Source organism: Lepisma saccharinum, chromosome 3 (genome assembly GCF_977018435.1).
Source record: "Lepisma saccharinum chromosome 3, izLepSacc3.1, whole genome shotgun sequence".
In the NCBI taxonomy this organism is placed as follows: domain Eukaryota; kingdom Metazoa; phylum Arthropoda; class Insecta; order Zygentoma; family Lepismatidae; genus Lepisma; species Lepisma saccharinum.
Window position 1 is genome coordinate 45,826,908 of NC_139231.1, and position 23,956 is coordinate 45,850,863.

The following is a 23,956-nucleotide window of genomic DNA, read 5'->3' on the forward strand; positions in this document are numbered from 1 at the left end:
GGGGTTCTTATATACTGTCTCACGAGCAATAATAATAAATGCACTTTTATTAATAGTTGGAACAATAGTAATTTAATAACGGAAATTTATAAGGCATTTTATTATTGGGAATAATATGTATAATAACATTATTATTATTACATGTAAAAATAAATAGTAAAGATATAACATTGATTGATTGATTGATTGAGTTAGTTTATTTTACTTCGCGTTTTGTGCCTCTTGGCTAATTTGCGAAGATGGGGATGAGTGATGAAATGATGAAATTGATGAATGGACATTCACAAACAACCAAGCCCGACCGGGATTCGAACCCGGGACCCTTGGCGTCGCAGCGCGATGTGCTAACCACTTTTTTTTAATTTTTTATTTAAAGGAAAGCCCCTATGCGGAAGCTTCCCCCATCACACTTCATTCACTCATATCATTTCATTCATATTTCATTTTCAAGACTTTTCAGGACAGACAATCACAAACATCCATGGCCGAGCCGGGAATCGAACCCGGGACCCCTAGCCCACTCGGCCACAGGGTCGGGCTAAAGATATAACAGCATACATTCATTAACTACTATATTTCTAAATCAAATCACTAAAATTTGTATTAAAAAGCTGAAGAAATAAATGTCAACATGTATAGAAAAATACAATATTTTTAAGATAAGAAAATGTTATTTCAAGTTGATGAAATTTATTCTTATCCTTAAGCATTCTAATTACTAATTATCCATTAATTTTCGTAAACGCTGGCAATAAAAATCTAATCGATTCCAATTGAATTTTATATTCATGTAAGTTTGGGGAAATTAATAAATTTCGTATTTTTGTGCTGAAACACCCATTTTAATTTACTTTAGTTTTTTTATTATTATTATTATTTTTTTTGGAGGTGGTTCCGGATCTCCCTTAATTACATTCTTGGCAAAATATGAGAAAAGAATAGTGCCATTGCACTGGGGTAAGTCATTGGAGTAAGTGCGCATTTCATTTCACGGAAGAACAACTCTTAATTTACTCTTGAAGGGCAAGTGATAACGTGCCCGCATGTGGACATAAATACGGGCAATAGCCCACAGCGGAAATACATCGGCACCAGTATGTGGTGTTAAAGCTGATAAGAAGTACAGGAACAATGTTACGTGGATCATTTCTAGAGCACTGATATCAGAACAAATAGATTCTGAACATAATACAGTGCAAACTGTTAAACAGATAAATTGAGGACACTACTGACATGTAAGATTCATAATAATTCCCTCACATATGTTATAATTACCCATTTTCTTTCAAGGATGTAAGTTGGAGCTGGTTTACAACATAATCGCTGTATGCACATGAAGGTTATGATATTCCTTTAGTACTCATTGTTACATTTGACCATTTTTTCCATTTAACCGACATTCTTTAAGAGTTAAAAAGCTCCATCAACACCACATTTGGCACGCCGCAGTACCAGTAAATAATTTGAAGAGGTTTCCTCTGGATATCAACCAGGTGATTTCCGGATAAGCTTCCGAGCTTTCGAGAGCTAACGTCACTCTCATCTTCAGGGATTGAAGTGACTTTCTGATATTCAGTTGTAGTAAAATTTACTACAGTGCTGTTCAAACTAAACAACCATCCTCCATAGTGTAGTAGTTAACAGTTACGTGTTGCGAAATTCTGGGTTATGATGGAAGTTTCTTTGTGCTTATTGATTCGATTACTTCATCCACATAGTCGCGACTAGAAAACCGATATAAAATAACCAAAAGCAAAACTACAAGCAATAATTAATGGAGTAAGGAAGATATGGTAATTTTGTTTGTTGATACGTATTTAATCAGTAGCCTGTGTGATTTTGACTTACCAAATAATCCTGTGTCCAAATATTAAACAAACTGCGTTCAAGAACTTTTTAATCGCCAAATTCTGATAACGGAATGTCAAATATACAAGAGTCAGCAATTCATGCATGTTAATCCTCATGTGAGATCGAGAATTCCAGGAACTTAGATTTAATCTTAAAGTCTTGTATGTTGCGTAGGAGTCCAGTGAATCAAATTCGAACAAGTCATGGAACATGATTCATTACTGATTTCTTACCGCAGGTGTTATTTGTTTTCACGCTATGCCACATTCGCTACTTGTCTCTGTGCATGCCAGTGAAAATATTGCTATTCAACGACTGAGCTCACATTTCTGTTTGCCACATTGAATTTGTCAGTGGCAAAGCTTGACAGTTTTACCTAGTCATCTCAAGACTTGTCAAACGATAGGGTCGATCTTTCAACTGGGGGAGGATGCCTGCAGAATATTTCTCAGCGGTAGACGTCAAGGCCATTGCCTATGAGATGTAAAAGCTCACTGCAGTACCATACACCTTTCGACTACAAAAAACCAATTATACTATTTCAAGTGATGATAATTTTGAAATCTGATTAATTTTAATTTTCTGTAATATGCACAAATTACAAAGTAAAATAGGTCCAATCACGGATAAGAGTATCTGTGGTCTAATTGATTTAAAACATAAAGTCGAGCCTCTTTATTTTTCGTGGTGGATTTGTGAATTACTGTGTAGTAGAATTCTTTATTTTCTCTTGTAGACTCAAGAGTTATTTTCCGATGGATAATAGGGTCAAATTGCACAGCGCTCTTCTTCTTCAGTTGATCTTTTAAAAGTATGTATTTAGTGCTGAGACAGCACTAAATCTATACGTGAGCATAGTAATGCGTAAATAACGCCTTCGGGTATTCGTCCTGGACCTTCTTTTGCAAATCCGCTAGATGGCCCAACATAAGTTTGAGCAATAAATTCATCCTCCACTTTTATTGACAACAATTTTTACATGAACAAATAACCAGTCAGATATACAATCCGTACTTACATCAGGAAAATTAATGAATCGTTCCTTAACACAGCTACAGCGCCTAGAATAACGTAGTGTGGAAAACAGCATGGTTCTGAGCTGTCTGGCTGTTTCCACTCGAAAATGATCCGCTAGAGGCGCTGGTGTTGACCCCGGTGCTTGGTGTTCGACTGCTTATAATGGAAGTAAATGGGGTTTTTGCTGCAACATCTGATTCTTTTCCTTGTAACATTTCTTTGTGTCAGAAAATTGTTATGATATTTGGTACAGTAGTCGCGAAAATATTACAGAATATTATGAACCGTCGATCATGACTTGTCCTTGAGTTTTTTATTAACAATACGGAAGAAAACATAGGTATGGATTTTAACACGTAACATGACAATTGCTGCGAGAATTAGTATTGTGTATGCATTATCCTGAAAGGTTCATTAATATTGTCATTGTCACAAATATTATTTTTATTGAAATTCACACAGACAATACTCGTTTATTTTTCAAAGATTGTTTTACATCCACTCGCGTGTTGTCCAACTTACCGCCCAAAAACTCGCAAGCCAAGTCACGAGTAAAAATGCACAGTCCTTAACACCAATGTTCTACTTACCAATCGACACGAATGTAAAGCAATTTGTTGATAGAGATGACAAGGCACACAGAGGCCTGCACAAGACCCGGAGAAAACCCGTCTGCGAGGAGGCGCGCCTACAATAATATGCAACACGCACATCAAGCCCAGGTGTTCGACATCGCGCAAGCGAGCTTCACGTCACAGTGTTGCACAGGCTTCGATGCCTGCCAGGTTTTTCTATTACCCGGGTCTTAAGAAGACCCGTGAGACTCGATGTAGTTCTTGCAGGTAGACGGCGAGCACTACTGTCAGTGTTGCCAACGGCCATTATATTTCACTACGCATGGAAATATTTGAATTTCTGCTAGGCGCAGGTGCCTTGAGGTTGTAGAATCATTGGCGTAGCAAGGGGTGAGCGAAGTGGGCGACCACCCTGGGCCTCGCGCATATAGGGGCCTCGCGTCCTATGAGGTTGATACGAAAAACGTAATAAATGGAAGTGAGAAAGATAGAAAAGGCTAATTTTTGTGGGCAATAAAATTAAGACATTTTTAACTGGCTTTATATTCTAGTTTAACGTTATAATTTGAATGAATACGTCAAATCAGAGGCGGGCGGGAGCTCTAAGCCTAAGGGGCCCCGAAAAAGTCAAAATAATTCTAATTTCTCATGTGAAACATCAACGCAAAAATTGCTTGGACAATTTTATCCATTTTTCTTCTGTGTCGTGACCTTGCATAGCCTACCCGATTTTAATATGTTAATGGTAAAGTACCTCAAACTGCCACGGAGCAAAGTATGGGGCATTTAAATGCTTCTGGTATTTTAAACTCAAGAAAGGTATGGATAATATTAGCAGTTCTTCCTTCGTTCCTACAACTTCAGACGCAGCTATTGCCCTCTGTAACGGGCACGAAGATGATTTATCTTCCGAATTTCCTGATCAAGTTCTATGTTTCAGGAATGTGCTTAAATCTGAAATCAAGTGCTTTAGGAAAGTTTCTTCTCCTTGATAGCTCTACACTAGCTTCCAGTGTTCTCTGTATCCTGTACCGCCTTCTGTTTGGGGGAAGGGATAAGTAAGTGTTTGTATTTTCTTCTTTTGAATACATAAATGTCAAAGAAAGATATGTTGTAATATGTGAAAATTCAGAGTTAGAGCATCGATTTGTATAGTTATTAATGTAAGTGCAGCCACAACCAGCCATTCTAAGTAATTACGTAAATTTCCTGGAAGAAGCTGACTGTACTTGAGGGACCCAAGTTTATTTCTTGCGGACGCGTACTTTACGATTTTCTAACGCCACTGCGTCAAATATTTAATATTACAAGAACATTAAGACGTAACAACAAAATGAGATTCACAGTTATTATTATCATCTAAGTCCTAAAATTCAAAGTTAACTGGTACAATTTATGTGCAACAAAGTCAAAATTGCTAATTAAAAAAAGTCAAAATTGCTAATTTAAAAAAAAGGTCAAATTAGCTGTATCAGTTGATTACACCAAACATTTCACATTTATTGTGCAAATGACTATCGTTTTAAGATATGCTGATGTTGACACCGATTGTGTAGAAGAGCTTGTAGGTAGATACATTGGGCCCCTAGACAGGATTGTGATTTAGCGCACTCCCTTCCCCCCGCTCTATCAAGCACTGACATTTTATGTGCGTCCTTCCATATTTTCTACTTAAGCCATGGTTTGTGACATTTACATCCTACAAACTTCGAAATGAGGAAACAAAGAACGACTCATTAAATAATATATAGGTTATATTTCAAGATTCTTACTTTGTATTTCTGATTTTTTTTAAAAAAACGTTTAGCACACTTAAGGATATTTCAGTTATCTTACTGCCTAAATAACATCTTAAAAAACGTACTATTACTACTACTTTGGTTAATGAAAATTCCAGCAGCGTGTTACTGTAGCTCTGCCAAGTGTAAATTTCTCTGTCGCGTACTATCAAATATAATTTTCGTCAGAAATTAATTATTATTGTAGGCTATTATATAAATATGATAATTTGCTGACGTTTCCTTGATGACTGTGTATCGATTTACATTGATATTTCAAACTTAAAGAACGATGGGGCCTTGCATTCAAATCTCGCCCAGGACCTCGCTATATGTTGCTAAGCCACTGCACCTAAGATTTTGTAACTTCTCAAATTAGTGTCATTATTATGTCAAACCAACTACCACATATTTTCTAAATTTGTTTCGATGGTCTTGAAATAGGTTTGTGTGTCTTGTTCATTTTATGTCACCTTTCTGGTCTTGAAATCGTAAATCTTCTGTCGGTTTCATTTTTACGTTGTTTGTTTGTTGAAATGTGTAAATAGCATTGCCTGTTATTTGCACCCGTGTGAAAATACAAGCTAACAATTATATTTTGTATCGTATTACTATCAATGCGGTCTGAGAACAAGATAACTAGCAACAACACTAGCGAACGACGATTTGTTGAAAGAGATGACAATATTCAAAAACCTTTTATAATGCAAATTCTGATTTCATGTTCCATTTTATGGACCATCGTGCCTTAGTGTTCAGGGGGGGATCTTGAGCAACTAATTCGGATATTGAATTGGCAAAATTACACCAGAGAGAAAATCTGTTTGATTGATTGATTCATTTAGTTGGTCAATTTACGCACAATAAGGCTAATCGGGACTGGACCTATAGTTTAAAGTGGGATCTGAACCATCATGTGCTTCCACCGGGTATCGAACCTGGTACCCTTTGATTACAAGGCGACGACACTACCACTGCGCCATAGGGGAGCACCCCCAAAAAAGTATAATGTAGAACAACCACCAGTCACACAAAGTTCCAAAGTATTTACGATGGCACTTTTTGCGAAACTTGGTTCGTACTCCTGTACAGGTGTCAGCAGTGGCAGCAATTAGGGGCGGGGCCGAGAGAGTGCAGTTGCCCCCCCCCCCCTCCCCACTTTTTGCTACTTTTGCACCACGCTAACCTCATGTACCAAGGGAAATTAATTATCCTTGCCCCCCCCCCCCCGTACATTTGCACTTTGGCCCTCTAGTTTTGGAACCCAATCGCCGCCACTGGGTGTGAGCGATACAAATGTTTTCTAGCAAGGAATAAATGTCTGCAATTTCAAATTGATAAAAGTGATGAACATTTTAAGTGCTCCTAGAACAGTTTAGAATCTAAAAGTTGGCAACGGTGACTGCGTGACTCATGTATCTGGAGACGGTGCAAAACCGGAATCAGCGTTCGCTGAAGATAAGCGAGCTTCGTTTTGCAAGGCCTTCCAGTTACCCGTGGGCTTTCGATGCTTGACGGGTCAAAACCCAGGTATATAGTTTTACTCGCCCGCCCGACCAACCAGGCGAGCCTAGTAAGCGATTCTGGCCGTTGTGCAGCCCTCTGAGGCACATCCTAATCGGCTATTTGAACTCCATGGAATATGAAATGAAATTCTTTCGAATATCTGCATTTCGGGAAAATGACTTCATAATATGTACGCCACGAAACATTTTTTCTCCTTCATGACACTATTCCAATTTTATTAGTATACAAAAATAAACTTGTGTACACAATCCAACGTTTGACGTCCAGCCTCACATGTGATATGTTGATGCTCGTGTTGCGTTGCACATAAATCGTATTTGTGTTACTTTTCTGTGTAAATTAATGCCATTTCGTGACTGCAAATCACTCCACAAATATAACTGTTTCTATCAATTCACTTACCGCCTTTCTAGAGAAACAAATCTACGCAATATATTCCAAAAACTAACTAAGACGCATTACTTTTATAACAAAATTAGCACCTGGGTCGATCGCACTGCCATCTACTTGTCATCGTCTCGGGGAACCAGTTTCTTGGGTCGTTTTCCACACTACGTTCTTCAAGGCGCTGTAACACAGCCTTCCTCCTTATGCTCATATCTCAAGACAATTGACAATTGGGACCTACAGTTAATATTAGATGTTTCGTCTACCTTAATTGAAACAAAATCTGATTTTTAAGTTTCTTTGAAAATTGTTTCACTCCTGACATCACTAATTACTTGTATTATATCATTGCATTGCATGCCTTATAATGCTGGAAGCACTCGGAAGAACTTTAATCTTCATGACGTATAAAAAAAACCTGCAGTAAGCATAGGGGCTGAGAAAAAGGCCTTTTATGACCAGACCTTCAAGCGGTCGTTGGGTGTCTTCCGGTTCCGAGCAGGTACAGAGATTCGCACATTCTGCGATGATCTGGACCGGCGAACACCATTGCCTTCAATAGAAAACGTAGCGCGAGTGTTGGCCACGGGGATTAGCACTGGGCTCTCATTCCGATGCGCTAAACTAAGCGAATCTCTTGCGTATTTCTAGCTGTTTCATGCTATTGCTTGATTTATTTCGCACAAATATGTGAATATTTTGACTCGTTTTTTTACTTCTTCTCTAAAATATTTAAAATGTATTATTTTGCTTTGTCATCGTCGCATCTCCCGATGACCGGACGCTTCGCCTCTGGAATTTGTCATAGTTGCCAACTGCCAAGGAGAAGAGAACGCAAATCTCATCACATGATTTCACTTCAGCTCTTGTATATTCACTAGACCAAGTGGATTAGCACTTGGAAGTAAAGCAATATTGTAAAATGAACTCTGAATTCCAAGTAATGTCTTTGGACTTAACACTAGCATAAGTGGCGCCAGATGGGTACAAGGGTGGTACTTGCCCATTTCTTATATTCATTTCGGAAAACTTACAAAGTAGTTCTTTCCACATCGGAGGTTACTTTGCAGATGGAGGTCAAGGGCTGTAGCCCCTCTCCCTATATATCCGGGCCTGCCTTTCACACTGTGCCAAAAGTGTTTCTACTTATGAAAATAGTTCATAATTATCAGAATCATTATTTCATGAATAGAATCCTAACCAGTAACTGACTTGCGAACTTCTCGTGGGGAAGAACTTTCTAAAACTGTCATCTCTTTTTTCATGTATATTGTTTATTATCTTTAATGATTTGATTTTTGTTATTTAGCGGTGCTTTTCCGCCACTTTGAATAAACGCGACGATGAGGATGAGTGATGTTATGATGAAACTGATGAAGGGACACGCAATGTTGAGGCCGGGATTGGAACTCGGGTCCCCTGGCGTAGTAACATGCTGTGCTAACCACTCCGCCACGGGGGAAGGCATGTGTTTATTGAGTGTTTACTGTTGGATTTAGATGTCTCCACGCTATTGCAATTTACTTTGCGTTAATTAACAATTTGTTGTCGGTTTTAGAGATTTCGAAGTGGTGAGACGACACCTACGCTGCCCTTAATCCGTTCAGTGTCTGTATAGTTTGCGAGATTTTCATTTATGGAAATCATCCATAGATGTGACACACACACACAAAAATCATCAGTGATATGCCTGAAGTAAACCGACATTCCTCTTCCATTTTTAGCATATTACCTAGACAGTTTCACTCAATTTTACAGTAATCCACGATAAAAGTAATTAGCGAATAGGCTACAATAATTTAAAATTAGATTAAATTTTCTGTAAGGTATTTCTTACACGGAATATACAGCGTGTATCAAAAGTCCGGGAACACTTTAAAGAAATTATTGTAGCCAAACGAGTAGCATTACAAAGTAACAAAGTACATCATTTCAAAGAGTAAAGTTGTAAGTTTTTTTCAACAACACTCCCTTTACAAACACTCTATGTGGGAACCATGTGTGACCCGACAAAAACTCTTCCCACACACGACCCAACATGTCTTCCGAGACTGTGGCTGTTACTTGTTCAATTCTCCTTTTGAGTTCCACAACATCACGTGGAAGAGGAGGGACATATACATGGTCCTTTACATAACCTCTTAAAAAAAATCATCCGTTGCACTCTTTGTTTTGTCAAATTCTAGCACGCAGAAAGCCTTCTCACCTCCAGAAAGCACCATCTTGATTGACACCACCTCGCGACGATATATGGAACTACACGTAACACCTGCATTGAGGAAAAAACTTACAACTTTACTCTTTGAAATGATGTACTTTGTCACTTTGTAATGCTACTCGTTTGGCTACAATAATTTTTTTAAAGTGTTCCCGGACTTTTGTTATACGCTGTATTTTGAATACATGCCTCCTCCTCTCTCATTATTCCTTCAATGATTGAACGAAAAAAAATATTTTTAAAAGTTACATTAAAATTCACTACCGTGGAGAGGTTTCAAATTAGAATAGTCGAAATAGACATTTCTCATTTTATTTCACAGTAGATCAAAGGATCACGCTTTGAAATTAGGTTACTCTTTCGCCCTTGATTCCGAAACTATAAACTTCCTGAATTGCTTCGGGCAAAACGGGCAGTTGTAACGAATTATTCGTGTTAAATATTTTTTTTATTCAAATCTCGTATTGGTATTGTGAATTAGAAACTTACTAACATGTTTCTTAGTTCATTAATTTGAACTGAAAGTTCACATACAATAACTCAGAAACTACACTTTTGCTTTTTATATAAATGAGCTTAGGAAGAAAGAAAAAATAATATTAAACGCAGTTAAAATGTCATGGCTGCCAGATCATGCTTTTATCTTACAAACTCACCGACTTCCTGCGAAAACCCGTTATCTGCTCTTACACAACTATATTTTTATATACATTATTTTTAAAGTGTCTTTTAAACTACTGGCCCAGAGTGTAAAAAATTACGATTCCGGTTTTGGTAAAGGAGTGGATATGGTTTACTTTTGAGGCAAGCAGGAGAAAAAACAAGCACATCCATTAACAAGATTAAGTTTATTACTGTGTTTTAAGCTCGACGTACAACACCATCTATTGTCCTCGGGAGGAAACTTCCTGGTAGTGAGTCAAGATCGTGTGAAGTCGGCGACAAAGCAATGCTCTGAAAAAGGTTGCTAACCTTAATCGCTGGGGGAAATCCAACGGTACTTTTGCCATTAAAAATGCTTCGTGTGGGAAACACTGCTTGCTGCGGGATGAAAGAGATTTACTTGTCTTGATTCTACTGAATTGTGCCTGCAGAAGGGTTTCATCCAGATTTCTGTTAATTTTGTTTTCGTCACTTCACGTCAATTTTCTACCTCTTAGGATAATTTAAACTATTAGGATGAATCGTTGGAGATTTAACGATAGTCTTGCGTGGGATGCAGATATATTTGTTTATATATATCGTTTACTACAATCAAGGGTGCCCCCCCCAAGGCCAATGGTGCATTCCCCCAAATGATACCATGCGTCCTCCCAAAAAAATCATAATCCCCATAAAGAGTTTAGTTCTACTGAAAATATTTCTTTTAGCTTTACTTAACACTATACTTGATCTGCCCCTCCTCTTAAACAGGGGTGCTCATCCTTCTCAAGCTGTGAACGCATTACCCCCCTAAATAGTTCATCATAATCCCCCTCCCCAAAATAATTTGGATGAAGACGTAATAATTTATTTTAATTTAATATAATAGCCTGTTAATCTGTCCATATTTGTTTAATTGTTCAAATTTTCGTAATCACGGAAAGCTAGCACATTGTTTGGGTAAATGCTTTAGTTAATCTCAAATATCATAAAGTAATTTAAACAGTGTTTGTGAGCAAAGAACAAGATTTTAAAAACTCACAAGTTGAGTACTTAACACAAATTGTTACACATCATAGAAAATTTAACCTGGACAAACCAAATAACGTGCTGCAGTTGTCTGTTAACGAAAACTGGCTTATTCGGTGACCGATTAAATTATTGTTTCACGAGACATATATGTACAGAACCCTAGCTAGAAATTCCTAAGAGCGGTTCTAGAATAAAATAAGGTGTCTACTATAGAAATCCCTTGACAGTCTAAGATTTAACACTTTATCAAGACCTTCATATCTTGCCCCCCCCCCCCAAATTTATAATAGTCAATCCTCCCACCAAAATTTCCATTCCAATTTTAGATTTACGGTTGATACTGCCAATTTCAAAGATATTAATTCTTAGTCCTCGCACCTGAATTTGCGCAACAGTCTAAGATGTAATACTAATAGTAATACACAAGAGTTTGATATACCTCCAAATTTAGTGCTCAATCCCCGCTAACTAATTTTCCCGACATAATCTATGACTTGACACTGATATTTGAAGAGTTGAATTTTGTCCCCCCAACGTATAATTCTCAAATCCTTCGCGTGTTAATTTAAGACATAATATGTAAGAGTTGGATATTTCCTCCCTTGATATTATCCGTCAAAACTCCCAGTCTATTTCTATTTATGTATCAGCAATGGTAAATTGATAACGTAATTCAACTTGTGTCCAATGCTGTACTAATCACTCAAATTTCCATCACAAAAAATCTCCCCCACACTCCCCAAAAAACAAAATTTTGTTGAACGCAACGTGCGTCCACAAACCCGCATGTGGACACCCTTGTCCTAAATACTTCCTTTTCTTTATCTAATGGAATAAATATGGTGCACCTAAGGTGTAAACTTTTTCACATATGTATTTGGAAAAATATATAAATGTTGAATTTTATATTATTTTAAGGGGAAAAATCCACCCAAAAATTTTCAATGGCGCGGTCTGCGCCATAATCCCCCCCTGTGGCCACCCTGGCTACATTCATTGAAGTTTCATTTCTAGTTTCAGACTCGGTCTCGGAATCAGATGAGTGGCATAATCATTCTAAACAAGAGTGTCTGCGAGTAACATGAGAGATCTTGTCTCTAGATTTCAAAGATTAACACGGGCGCTTTTGTAAAATACATACTTTTCACAAATTTCAGAATAGAAAATTAATTTAATTACGTGCATGTGTGCGTAGATAAAATCAGTATATTACATTATAATTACATACACATATGTACATAATTGTACACCCGCACACAGACACACACACACACACACACACACATATTCATCATTTAGTGTGAGTAGTAGAGTAAGATGCATAAGTTTTACCAACAAATTGTCCATCATCACGTTTATTCTCTTTGTTTTGCACAATCGAAGAATTGAAACAAAACGCCAAGGCTGCTGGCAAACATAAAAAACATACGTAAAAACATGTATTATACAAGATAAAAATAGTAATGGAAATGTTCATGGACAATTTGCCGAGCAATACTTTTGCATCCCACTGTACATTTTCTCTGAATTAATATTATTCGTTTCCCAATTTATAATTGCAGAAAGCACTCAATTAGCAAAGTAAAAAAAATAAAAAGAAAGATTTCTGTATGCTATGAATGCCATGAACTTTAGAAAAACCGTGATAATTTATGGGAGCGATCTACCCGTCCTCTCCGTTAAGTGAATTTAAGATGATTTTGGATGAAGTTCTCTATTAGTGAACAGAAAATCTAACACTTCGTTGTGCTTTCTAATAAGAAATGAAAACAAATGAAAATTCAAAGGGGGCTGGTTACGATTTGAGGGAAAATGAGGCCCCCAGCTCTCTACCCCACGCACTAGCGTCGAAGGGGGCTGGAATTGTACGAGTAAAGATGGATATTCCATAGCTGCGTTCTAGGGGGCGGGATACTCAATACAATAATTCTTCATTATAATTTTTACCCTTCGTTTCGAAAATTGTATTAAATGTTTGGTTTTTCGAGTATTTACTACTTTCATTTTAAATTTTTGATTATCTCAAAATTTCGGAAGGAGCTGATAGGGTTACAGCTAGCGCACGCCAGTTACCAATCCATCCTGTCCACTGAAATAGCCTAAAGGAGAAATATTTGGAATCATTTAGAGTAGAGGAAGAATCACGAATGGAAAGAATGAAATATATAATGAAACAGAAAAAGATAAAGAAACATAGAAACAAACATAGAAAAAGATAAAAAAGAGAGGGAAGGGGAAACTAAAAAAAGAAATAAAAGAGAGAGAGAAGGGAAAAATAAAAAAGAAAGAAAAGAGAGAACGGAAAATAAGAAAGTTGCAAGAAAAGAGAGACAAAGAGAAACAGAGGGAGAAAGAAACAAGGTATGAGAGAAATACAAAGGGCACCCGGAGAGTGGCCAGTGATTTCAGTGGCCAAAGACTTCATATAATTGAAACTATGAAAGTGTAGCGTGAAAACATGGACGAGGGGTGCCGTGAAAGACAACAGATGCAAATTATCCTATAGTTTGAGAATTAATTTATGAGAATTTACTGGGGGGGAAGCATCACTTCACGTTTTCCCACTTTCAGCACTGCTGCCTCATCCCCGAGAAAAGAAAATCCTGCGGGCGGCCTTGGGGAGAGGGGGGAAAAGAGAAACAAGCTGAGAAGGAGAAACAGAGGAATAAAGAAAGATAAAGAGGGAGAATACCAAGGAAGAGAGAATCTTAAAAGAGAAACAAATGGAGAACAGACGAGACAGAGGGAGAGAGAAACGAATAAAGAAAGAAAGAGGGAGAAGGATAAACAAATTACGAAATAAGGACATAGAGGGTGAAAGAAACGAAGAAGGTGAAAGAGAGAAATATAGAGCAGAAGTGAGAGAAAACAAAGAACGAAATAAAGAAAGAAAGGAAGAGGAGAAACAGATATAGAAAGAAAAAGGTAGAGGGAGAACACGAAGGAAGACAGATAGAGAGAGAAAGAGGAACAAATGGTGAACGTATGTGACAGAGGGAGAAACAAACGAAGAGATGGAGAGAGAAAGAAGAGATAATGTAGAATAGAAGTGTGAGTGAGAGAGGAACGAAAAAGAAAGAGAAAAGCGATAGTGGGAGAAAAAGAAAGAGAGACAGACAGAGGATGAAAGAAAGGGTAAGAGAGAAACGAATAAAAAAGAAAGAAAGAAAAGATGCAAATGAAGAAAGAAAGATAGAGGTAGTAAGGAGGCAAGAGAAGAAAGAGAGGAAAAGGGAAACAGATGAAGGGAGAAAGAGATAGAGATAGGCAGATTACCGAAGTTGAAAATATTTCGTTCACCTTTGAGTTCAGAAATTTCCATTGCACGCCATCTCTGGCAGGTATTATTATTTGACGAGGGTTTATGCATTCTCCCAGTTACTGTTTACGCGCAAATATAGAAAGCGATAGTAAACACGGAAATAACAACATTTGCGTACATCAATCAAGCAGAGGGGGGAGTGATTAGCTGTAACGAGCACCAAATTCTATTCTCTTCTCGGGTACAGAAGCTACGGTCATGTGCATAAATAAAAAGCATAGACTAATCTAGACTAAAGCTATAGTTTCGAGTCAGATCTCAATCCTAGACAAGCAGACATCACTTAAAATCAACTTAGGACCTAAAAATAATTGCAAAAATGGTTTAATCAGATCAGTTTTGATACAGAGAGAATAGTGTTACTAAATAGGTATTATCGCGCGTGCAAAAATGGAACAAAACTAATTATAATTAATCCTACCTCATATCACAGTGTCTTGGTACAAGAGTCAATTCATTCCACACAAGATCGCTTCACAAGAAATATAAATTCAAGTCGACACTGTTTAGTTGTACAGCTCTTGATTTAATGTCGTCCGGTACGAACGTTGAATCTACCGCAAACACCTCGTGTTAATACGTCACACCGCTCCTACATTTCCCTCTTCACTCTTCACGATCTAAAGAAAAACTGAGTGAGCGGAGCGATGGTAGCAAAGCAAATCTGTGTAGCAAAGTTTACCGTAATTCAGCTCGCCTCATTGTTTGCTGAACAAAGAGACATCTTGTGGGGAATCGGCGTACTTCTAGCTGATAAAACAACTTGCTGCGTACTGTGTAAACCGCGACTTGTGCGGCGACTAATCTCAATTTCCCACTTGATCGATTAGTCAAAGACTCAAAGTGACATTCTTCGTATCTGTTACGCTTAGATCTCGTAGATAAGAGACAATGAAATGATATAAATAGATTGAACAGGCTGTGTATTATGCAAAATGACGTTCCTTTCTGTGCGTAGAAAATTCGATCTCTAAAGAATTTAAAATTCGATTATTTTTTGGGAATGTGATATCAGAACAAAATCCTTCAGTTACTTCTAAACAGAGGTTTATCGAATTTTCCATCCGCGCGAGGAAGGCGGGGGTGGGGGGGGGGCATGGACGTCCGCAGGATTTTTTCCAGGGAGGTGCAAGGAAGGTATTTTTTTCCAGGGGGGCCAACATGGCATATTTTCCCCAATAATAGTGTTCATCCCTCAAAAAACATTGATTAAATTTGAATTTATCATGTTCGTGCAATAATTAACACACATTATTGTGGCTGAAATTAAAATATATATATGTGAAATATGTAATTTTTGGTTGACTTTCGTTTTCCAGGGAGGGGCCACGGCCCCCCTTGCCCCCGCCTTCCGGATGCCCAAGGGGATGGGGGAGGTCAGCTTAAATTTAGATACAAAAATGATCATAAATTGCGCATTCGATCAAAAATTGAATTGGATCATATTTACATATCTGTCGTGTATATAGACAGCTGTTAATTTACGCACCCGTAGGTTTTTCTTGGAATAAAAACCATAACGGGGGGGGGGGGGGGAGAATTCACAGTAACTGTTATTGCTTTAATTTTTACAGCAATCAATAATAATAAACAGAAAACTGAAGTGCCCTCCTTCTTGAACTGTATCTTGCAATCTCTCTCTCCGCTTCTTTTCTTTTGACTTTCAACATGATATCAATATCTTTCTTGTGTTTAATCCACTTCAACTGATTCCCATGCGCCACCCGGTTTCTAACTTCTACATTTGCCAGCCATGAAACAACGCCCCAAAGTTGTACACTCATCGGCAATAAAAATGAAACACCTAGATATATGTGTGTTGCCTAACTCTACGACGATACGTTTATTATAGTAGGAAATTTTCACAGACAAGTTCTACCACCGCCGGAGAGTTAGGTAACACTCATAACGCCTTGCAGGCAAGCAAGTATTTCAGGATGTAAGTATCCCATTGTTATTGCCGGTGACTGTACAAGAAATTAACTTTTACCTCAAATACCCTGCTTTCCCATTTCTTGCTATCGACTTATGTATCAGCGTATCAGTGTAGTATCTTCTGGAAACTGAAGCAAGATTGTCTGAATCTCTGATAAATAACTTGGAGACGAAATTGGAAATATTTTCTTTCATACCAACGCATTTTTTTCTTGGAGGAGGGGGAACGCTTCATGCGGCAAACTATGTAGTGCATGTTCTTTTGTATTTTTTTTGCTTGATGGATAAGAAACAATAAGATTACATATGTACATACACGCATGGGTGCCCACGGGCGGGTTTGCGGACGCAGGTTGCCTCCACCCAAATTTTGGTGAGATTTTTCATTTCCTTTTTTGTGATGGAAATTTGACTGAACAAAAATTTCAGCATTGGAGAGAAGTTATAACATATAATAATTACTTCGTATATTGTTAATATACTGCTAAGCGACGGGTAATAAGTATTGTTTGGGGGAAAGGACAGTGCCCAGTTCTTATTAAGTTTTAAATTGTCAGGTGAATTCTTGTGGGTAGATTAAGCATTATTTTTGGGGAGGAGGCATTATAAAACTCTTGACTCTCAACGTTAAGTCTTATATTATCACTGGAATTCTACTAGAGTGCGCGTCAAATCTCCTGCATATGGCGATAGCCAATAGCACCGCACTGCAATGATGCCATGTCAAAATCTCACACGGAAAAGAGAGAGCGTGGTTGAGCGAAACGCCTTCTCATGGAGAGCACGGAACATTGCAACACCGCACGTCTGTGATTTGCTGGTGCTGTTCAGCCTTTCAAGGCTATATGCAGGAGATTTGACGCGCACTCTAGGGGGGGATTGAGCATTACATTTGAGGGGACTCTTGAGGGGGGAAAATCCAGATGTGGATATCAATGTTAGGTCTTAGAGTGGCACAGAATTTCCATAGTTAGGGGGATCGAACTTTCAAGTTCGAGGGGGGGGGGTAATATTTAGCGCTATGGTATAATATTCTGATGATGATAATTATTTAGGCTGTCATTTTTCTGTATTATTTGGAAGTCCTATGGTATAAAGTGGATTGTACTGTAGATTATTCGCTAAGTGGGGTGGCGGTGAGTGTCATAACCGGGGCACGGATTTATATGTAGTAAAAATGAGCTAAATATGTAAATACATATGTAGTTATTTTTACCAAAATATGGAGTTAAATATGGACTTAATATTGGTAAAAATACCTTTTTAATAATATAAGACACTATGCGAGCTACATAAAATATAGTCTTGGCATTGTAACTATTACCGTGACTGTCTTGAAGAGAAACCAGAAGGGAATCCCGCACGTTTGCCACAAAATCGTTGCTTCTGGCGCAATTAGCGAGGGTGGGGTTAGCAATGGGCTGCTCGACTTGGGACTCTCATCCAAATAACGTTTGTAACAACCAGGAGTCGATGTTTGAGCCGTCATTCTCTCAGTGGAGCAACCACAGGGAGGTAGGGGGGGCATGCCCCCCCAACCTTGGTTGGAAATTAGTTCTAGGGGGGCAAGGGGGCAAACATTGACGGCCAAGTGTACCTCCAGGGGCAATTACCGCTCAGAACTTCAACTTTTATGCAAATAAAAATACTTTTCGTAAAATTTTCTTGCTCGCTTCGCTCGCAATGCCTCCTTCTCTTAGTCTTATTAAGTTCAGAGTAGCTAGGGGAAGGCGGGAAACGGCCATTGGCTCCGAACGATCTAAATTAAAAAAGGTTGTAAACTTGATTCATTGATTTGTGTTTTTAAGTCTACTTTATGTACAAAAAGGGTAATTGAGACGGCGTATAGCTGAAAGTGGATTCCGAAACACTACGTGCCTCCACCGGGTATCGAACCCGGGACCCCTTGATCACAAGGCGACCATGTTACCACTACACCATCGGGGAGGCACAAAGTTGTAAATGATATAATGCCATAGCGTTCGGTGAAATTATTTGCGCCCTTTGGATCCAAAAATTATCTTGCTCGCTTCGCTCGCAATTTATTTTTGTTCACTATAATGCATTGTAAATCACCAGACAGAGAAATAAGACTTGCTTTAATTCATTTTCTTTTAAATGTTTGAACAATTGTTTTAAGGAAAGGGAGCGTGCACATTTGAGAGACAATTTATGTAATTTTTCCTGTTGGTTTATTGAGATGGATGAATTGGTTATGTAATGTATTCAAATAATACATGCTGTATATAATATTTATTAAAGAAACTTTGAATACGTACACAATTTAGTGTCCACGCTTCACGTTGTATATATGCGTATGTTAAACATAGCTATATCGTGCATGAAAGTTATACATGTTAATGTACAAAAATAATTATATTTGGAATGCATTTATCAAGCATTTTCTGCTTGTTTTCCGTTATTTATGTGAAATTGAACGTGTTAAAAAATAATTCAAATCGTTTGTTCGAACACAAATGCTTTAGCACAAACTTCTACCCCCTTTTTGCATAATTTACGAGGATAATAAAGTCTTTGATACGTAGTACCATTACTAATAGTAATAATAATGTTGGTCCTGGGTTCGAATCCCGGCTTGAGCATGGATGTTTGCGAGTATCGATTCATCATTTTCATCATGTCATCACTCATCCTTATCTTCGCAAATTAGCCAAAAGTGGCACAAGAAGCGAAGTAAAATAAAGAAAATCAATAATAACAATAACAATGATAATAATGCTATAATAACATTATTAGTAATATTATTATTATTAACATTATTTTTATTAAAATTATTACTATTATTAAAATTATTATTATTGGTACGTTTATCCTGGTACTTCACCCCCCCAGACAAAAATTCGTGGTTGTGCCTCTGCATTCTCTATTGTTGACAAAAATATTATATACATTATATACGAAAAAGTTATTGGATTTTTTTATTGTCTTACCATTTACTTGATATTGTACCACTTTTCCACCCCCCATTTTTTAGCGATGCACCCTTTTCGTTGTTGGCGCCCATGAACAAATGGAGAAAAAGTTGGGAAAGTGTAAATATCACGGCACCCTGTGAAAGTATTGACGCCAAATTAAATTAAATTAATATTCTAGTAAGTTTGCAAACAAATATGTATGCAAATTTTCCTGCTCGCTTCGCTCGCAATTATCAGTGTTTGACGTCTTAATAGGATGATTGTGAAGGATTACACTCATGAACAAATTCAAACTTTTTTTTGATCCTTTGAACGAAAATAGGTGATTATTTATAATTCGACCCCGCTGAATCCAAATCTTCTTCTTCTTCTTCTCTTCCATTCCCTTATGCCGTTAAGCGTCGGGTACCTCGTTCTGTCCATCTCATCCACTCCGTCCGGTCTCGACTCATTCTTCTCATTTCGTTCTTAGTTTTTCCATATTTTAATCCTATCTTTTCTATTCTATCTTCCCATGTATTTCTTGGCCTGCCTCTTCCTACTCTACCCTCAACCCTCATCTCCATCACTTGCTTGGCTTTCCTATCTTCATTCATTCTATTTACATGTCCATACCACTTCAGCTGGCGTTCCTCTACTACGTCAGTCATTGTCTTCTTTTGTTTTACCTCTTCTCTTATTCTTTCATTTCTTATTCTGTCTCTTCGAGTTTTCCCCACTGTTCTTCTAAGATATTTCATCTCTATTGCTTGAAATTTACTTAGATGTTTGTCTTGGAGTGCTAAGCTTTCTGTGCCATAGCCCATGATGGGAACTACATTTGAGTTGTAGAGTTGCATTTTTGTTTTTATACTGATCTCTCTTTTTCCCACCAAAGTATTACTCATTTGATAATATGCTGATGCTGCCTTCTTTGTCCTATTCATTATCTCTTGATCAATTTTCCCACTGTTACTTATGATAGTTCCTAAGTATTCATATGTTTCTACTTTCTCTAGTTGTTTCCCTTCGCATATTATATTCAGGGCTTCATTTTCCTTATCCTCTTTAGTCACCCGCATGATCTTACTCTTTTCTATATTAATCTTCATGCCTTTCCTTTTAAGTTCTTCATACCATTCTTCCACTGCTTGCTGAAGTCTCTCAGGTGTATCTGATATCAGTACGATATCATCGGCATATAATAGTGCTTGGATATATACTGGCCTTAATCTCCACATACCTATCTTCGTTCTGTGTGTTCGTCGTTTGCATATTTTAGCAATTTCGTCTAAAAAGACGTTAAATAGGATTGGACTGAGGCTATCTCCTTGTTTTATGCCTTTCTCAATGTCAAATTCACCTGAGTATTCGCCATCTACTCTAATTATTCCTACAGGATTATTATATACAATTTTTATTGCATTCAATAATCTTACTGGTACTTTCTTTGCCTCCAATGCTTCCCATACATATTGCCTAGGGACTGAATCAAAAGCAGCTTTTAGGTCTATAAAAGCTAGATATGTGTCCTTGTTCTTGGCAATTCTTTTTTCCATAATCGTTCTTATAGTATATATATGATCTTGTGTTTGCCTTTTAGGGCGGAATGCTGCCTGCTCCTCCTCCATATCTTCCTCCACCACTTTTCTGAGACGTCTTTCTAGTATCCTTGTGTATAATTTATAAGCGACTGATGAGAGGCATATTGCTCTGTAGTTATTACAGTCATAGCTACTGCCCTTCTTATGTAGTGGGATAATGATATTTTTCCTCCATTCATTTGGTATTTTGTTTTCCTTCCATATTCTTTGAAACATCTTGGTTAAATTCTTAACTACTTCCATACCTCCATATTTTATTAATTCTGGATTTATTCCATCTGATCCTGCTGCTTTTCCTGTATTCATCAGTTCTATTGCTATTTGTACTTCATCTTCCTTTATTTCCCCTTCTATATCTGAGTCTTGTACCTCCATGTATGGTCCATATATCACCCCTACCTCCTCTGGGTTATTTTCTTCTTTCTGGAATTTTTCACCATAGTGTTTCCGCCATACATCCAACACATCCTTTTTTTCTGTGATCAATTTATCTCCATTTTTAATGGTTCTTATTGTTTTTCCATATTTTCCTCTCAAGTTCTTTACAACTTTCCAAAATTGCCTTGTATTCTTTTCTCTAGCTTTTTCTTCAACCATATTTCCAAATTTTTCCCAGGATGTTATTTTAGCTTCCTTCACTATTTCCTTGACTTCATTTCTTTTTTCAATGTATTTCCTTCTATGTTCTTCTGTCTGAGACATAATATATTTTTTCCATGCTCCCTTTTTGTTTTTTACTTTTTGTTTCACTTCTTCATTCCACCAAGATGTTTTCTTTTTTCTTGTATCTACTATTTTCTTTCCGCATACTTCTTCTGCAGATTTTATGAGTGCCTTTTTAATTCTCTTCCATATTTCTTCTATCTCTAGTTGTTCTACATCTGGTCCTTCTGTCAGTCTGGCTGTTACCTGTTCTTTATACTCTTCCTTCTTCTCTTTTTTCTGTAACTCATTTATCTTAATTGTTTGGTATTTTTTCATTCTGGGCTTTGGTGGTCTCGTGAAGCGTGTGTCCACTATTAATAATCTATGGTCTGTACCCAGTTCAGCACCTCTTATAACTTTAACATCCATTATGTTTCTCCTAATACTACTGGTATATATTATGAAGTCTATTATGCTTTTAGCATTTCTTCCTTCAGCCTGGAAGGTTATTTTATGTACTTCCTTATGTGGGAAGAAGGAGTTTCCAAGAAGCAACTGATTTTCTACACAAAACTCCAGTAATCTTTTGCCATTCTCATTCAATGTCTTTTCTCCCCCGTAGCTTCCCATACTACCATGGGCTACCTTCTTATCTTTACCTGTTCTTGCATTTAAGTCTCCCACTATCATTACATACCGTCCCTCCATTACTTCTTTATCTACTGTCCTCTGGAGTTGTACATAAAATTCTTCCTTATCAAGCACAGAGGCATCTTCTGTTGGTGCATATACTTGGATATATGATATTTTATATTCTATATCAAATTTAACTACAATTATTCTTGAGTTAACTGGTTCCCAGCCACTGACCTTTGTTTCATATTCCTGACTTGTTACAATTCCTACCCCTTCTTTTGCTCTTCTTCCCTGTCCAACACCTGAATATCTCAAGGTATATCCCTCCTCAAGCCTTTGTATGCCATTTCCTTTCTTTCTTACTTCACTAATTCCCATTACGTCTATCTTACGTATCTTCATTTCCTGTACTAATTCAACTTCTTTTCCTAATATAGTTTTAATGTTCCATGTTCCCATTCTCGTTTTCCTTTTCCAGTCCGGTCGTTGCTGTGTTGATCTGTCCATTCCGAGGCTCCTGTTTTTTCTCTGAATCCGTTAATACCCTTGCGTGGGGGATTGGCCCAACGCAGGAATCCAAATCTGAAAGTAGAAATGCTGTATCACCTATCGTTTTCCCTGGATTTTTATATTTTGTTTTTAATAAAAAATTAATTCCCTTTGTAATAATACATCAAAATTTGAAATTATTTTTGTTTGTTTGCTCATGAAATAAGATTTAAATATTGAAATGAATAACTATGAAATATAAAAAAAATAAAAAATATATGTAGGACCGATTTCCTAATAATACCGTGGAATTTCTCTACTCTCAACAACATATAAAATATTATCTAACATTCTTTTAACAAGACTAACACCATATGCTAATGAAATTATAGGTGATTATCAATGTGGATTTAAACGCAACAGATCAACTACAGATCAAATTTTTCACATCAGACAGACACTCGAAAAAAAGTGGGAATATAATCAAAATGTCCATCAGCTATTCGTTGATTTCAAAAAAGCATATGATTCGGTCAAAAGAGATAAATTATATAATATATTAGTAGACTTTGGAATACCTAAGAAGCTTGTTAGTATGATAAAAGTATGCACCAGTGAAACAGAAAGTAAAATTCGTGTGGGTATTAATATGTCTGACAAATTTACAATTCATGATGGGTTAAAACAAGGAGATGCATTATCTCCATTGCTCTTTAATTTTGCCTTAGAATATGCTGTTAGGAAGGTAAACGAAACTAAAGAAGGACTAAAATTAAATGGTGTGACTCAGTTGTTAGCATATGCAGATGATGTAGACTTACTGGGGGATGATGTGAATACAATTAAGAATAATGCTAAAATATTTTTCAAAACTGCTAAAGAGATAGGTTTGGAAGTTAACAAAGAGAAAACTAAATATATGCTTACAGGCCGAAACCAAGTGTTAGATAATAATCAAAATCTAATTATTGGTAACAAATCGTTTGAAACCGTTTCCAAATTCAAATACTTAGGAGTAATATTAACAAATGAAAATTATATTAAAGAGGAAATAAAAAGTAGGCTTAATTCAGGAAATGCATGTTACTTCTCTCTTCATAAACTTTTGTCTTCTCGTTTAATATCTAAGAAACTAAAAGTTAAAATATACAAAACAGTAATTTTGCCTGTAGTATTATATGGGTGTGAAACTTGGTCCCTTACATTGAAAGAGGAACATAAATTGAGAGTATTTGAAAATAGGATCCTTAGGAAAATATTTGGACCTAAAAGGGATGAGGAGACAGGTGAGTGGAGAAGGTTACATAATTTAGAACTACATAATTTGTATTCATGTCCAGACATTATTAGAATAATTAAATCAAGAAGACTTAGGTGGGCAGG

At 37.1% G+C, this 23,956-nt stretch overlaps 2 protein-coding genes across 2 annotated transcripts in view; both read right to left on the minus strand.

The window, feature by feature from the left end:
• LOC145985010 (death-associated protein kinase 1-like) overlaps positions 1–14,986 on the minus strand; it is a 189,528-nt gene extending 174,542 nt beyond the window's left edge. The window contains exon 1 of the mRNA XM_083118499.1: positions 14,771–14,986. The gene's annotated coding sequence lies outside the window, so the exon portion shown is untranslated. The remainder of the gene's footprint in view (positions 1–14,770) is intronic.
• On the minus strand, positions 989–22,543 carry LOC145985525 (uncharacterized). The gene is made up of 3 exons (XM_083119595.1): positions 21,614–22,543; positions 20,314–21,226; positions 989–1,179 (listed from the first exon to the last, which is right to left on the minus strand). The coding sequence occupies exons 1-3, from the start codon at positions 22,541–22,543 to the stop codon at positions 989–991; spliced, it is 2,034 nt and encodes a 677-aa protein (XP_082975721.1).
• Between the last annotated feature and the right edge of the window lie 1,413 nt (positions 22,544–23,956).

What these genes read in the sequence shown, in the direction of transcription:
- LOC145985525 (XM_083119595.1), bottom strand. Translation starts at nt 22,543, where the DNA reads ATGGGAACATGGAACATTAAAACTATATTAGGAAAAGAAGTTGAATTA. An exon ending in TCATAAAATCTGCAGAAGAA is followed by an intron (nt 21,227 to 21,613) that starts GTATGCGGAAAG and finishes GAAAAATTCCAG; the next exon opens with AAAGAAGAAAATAACCCAGA. An exon ending in TGAAGAACTTAAAAGGAAAG is followed by an intron (nt 1,180 to 20,313) that starts GCATGAAGATTA and finishes TATTATGTTCAG; the next exon opens with AATCTATTTGTTCTGATATC.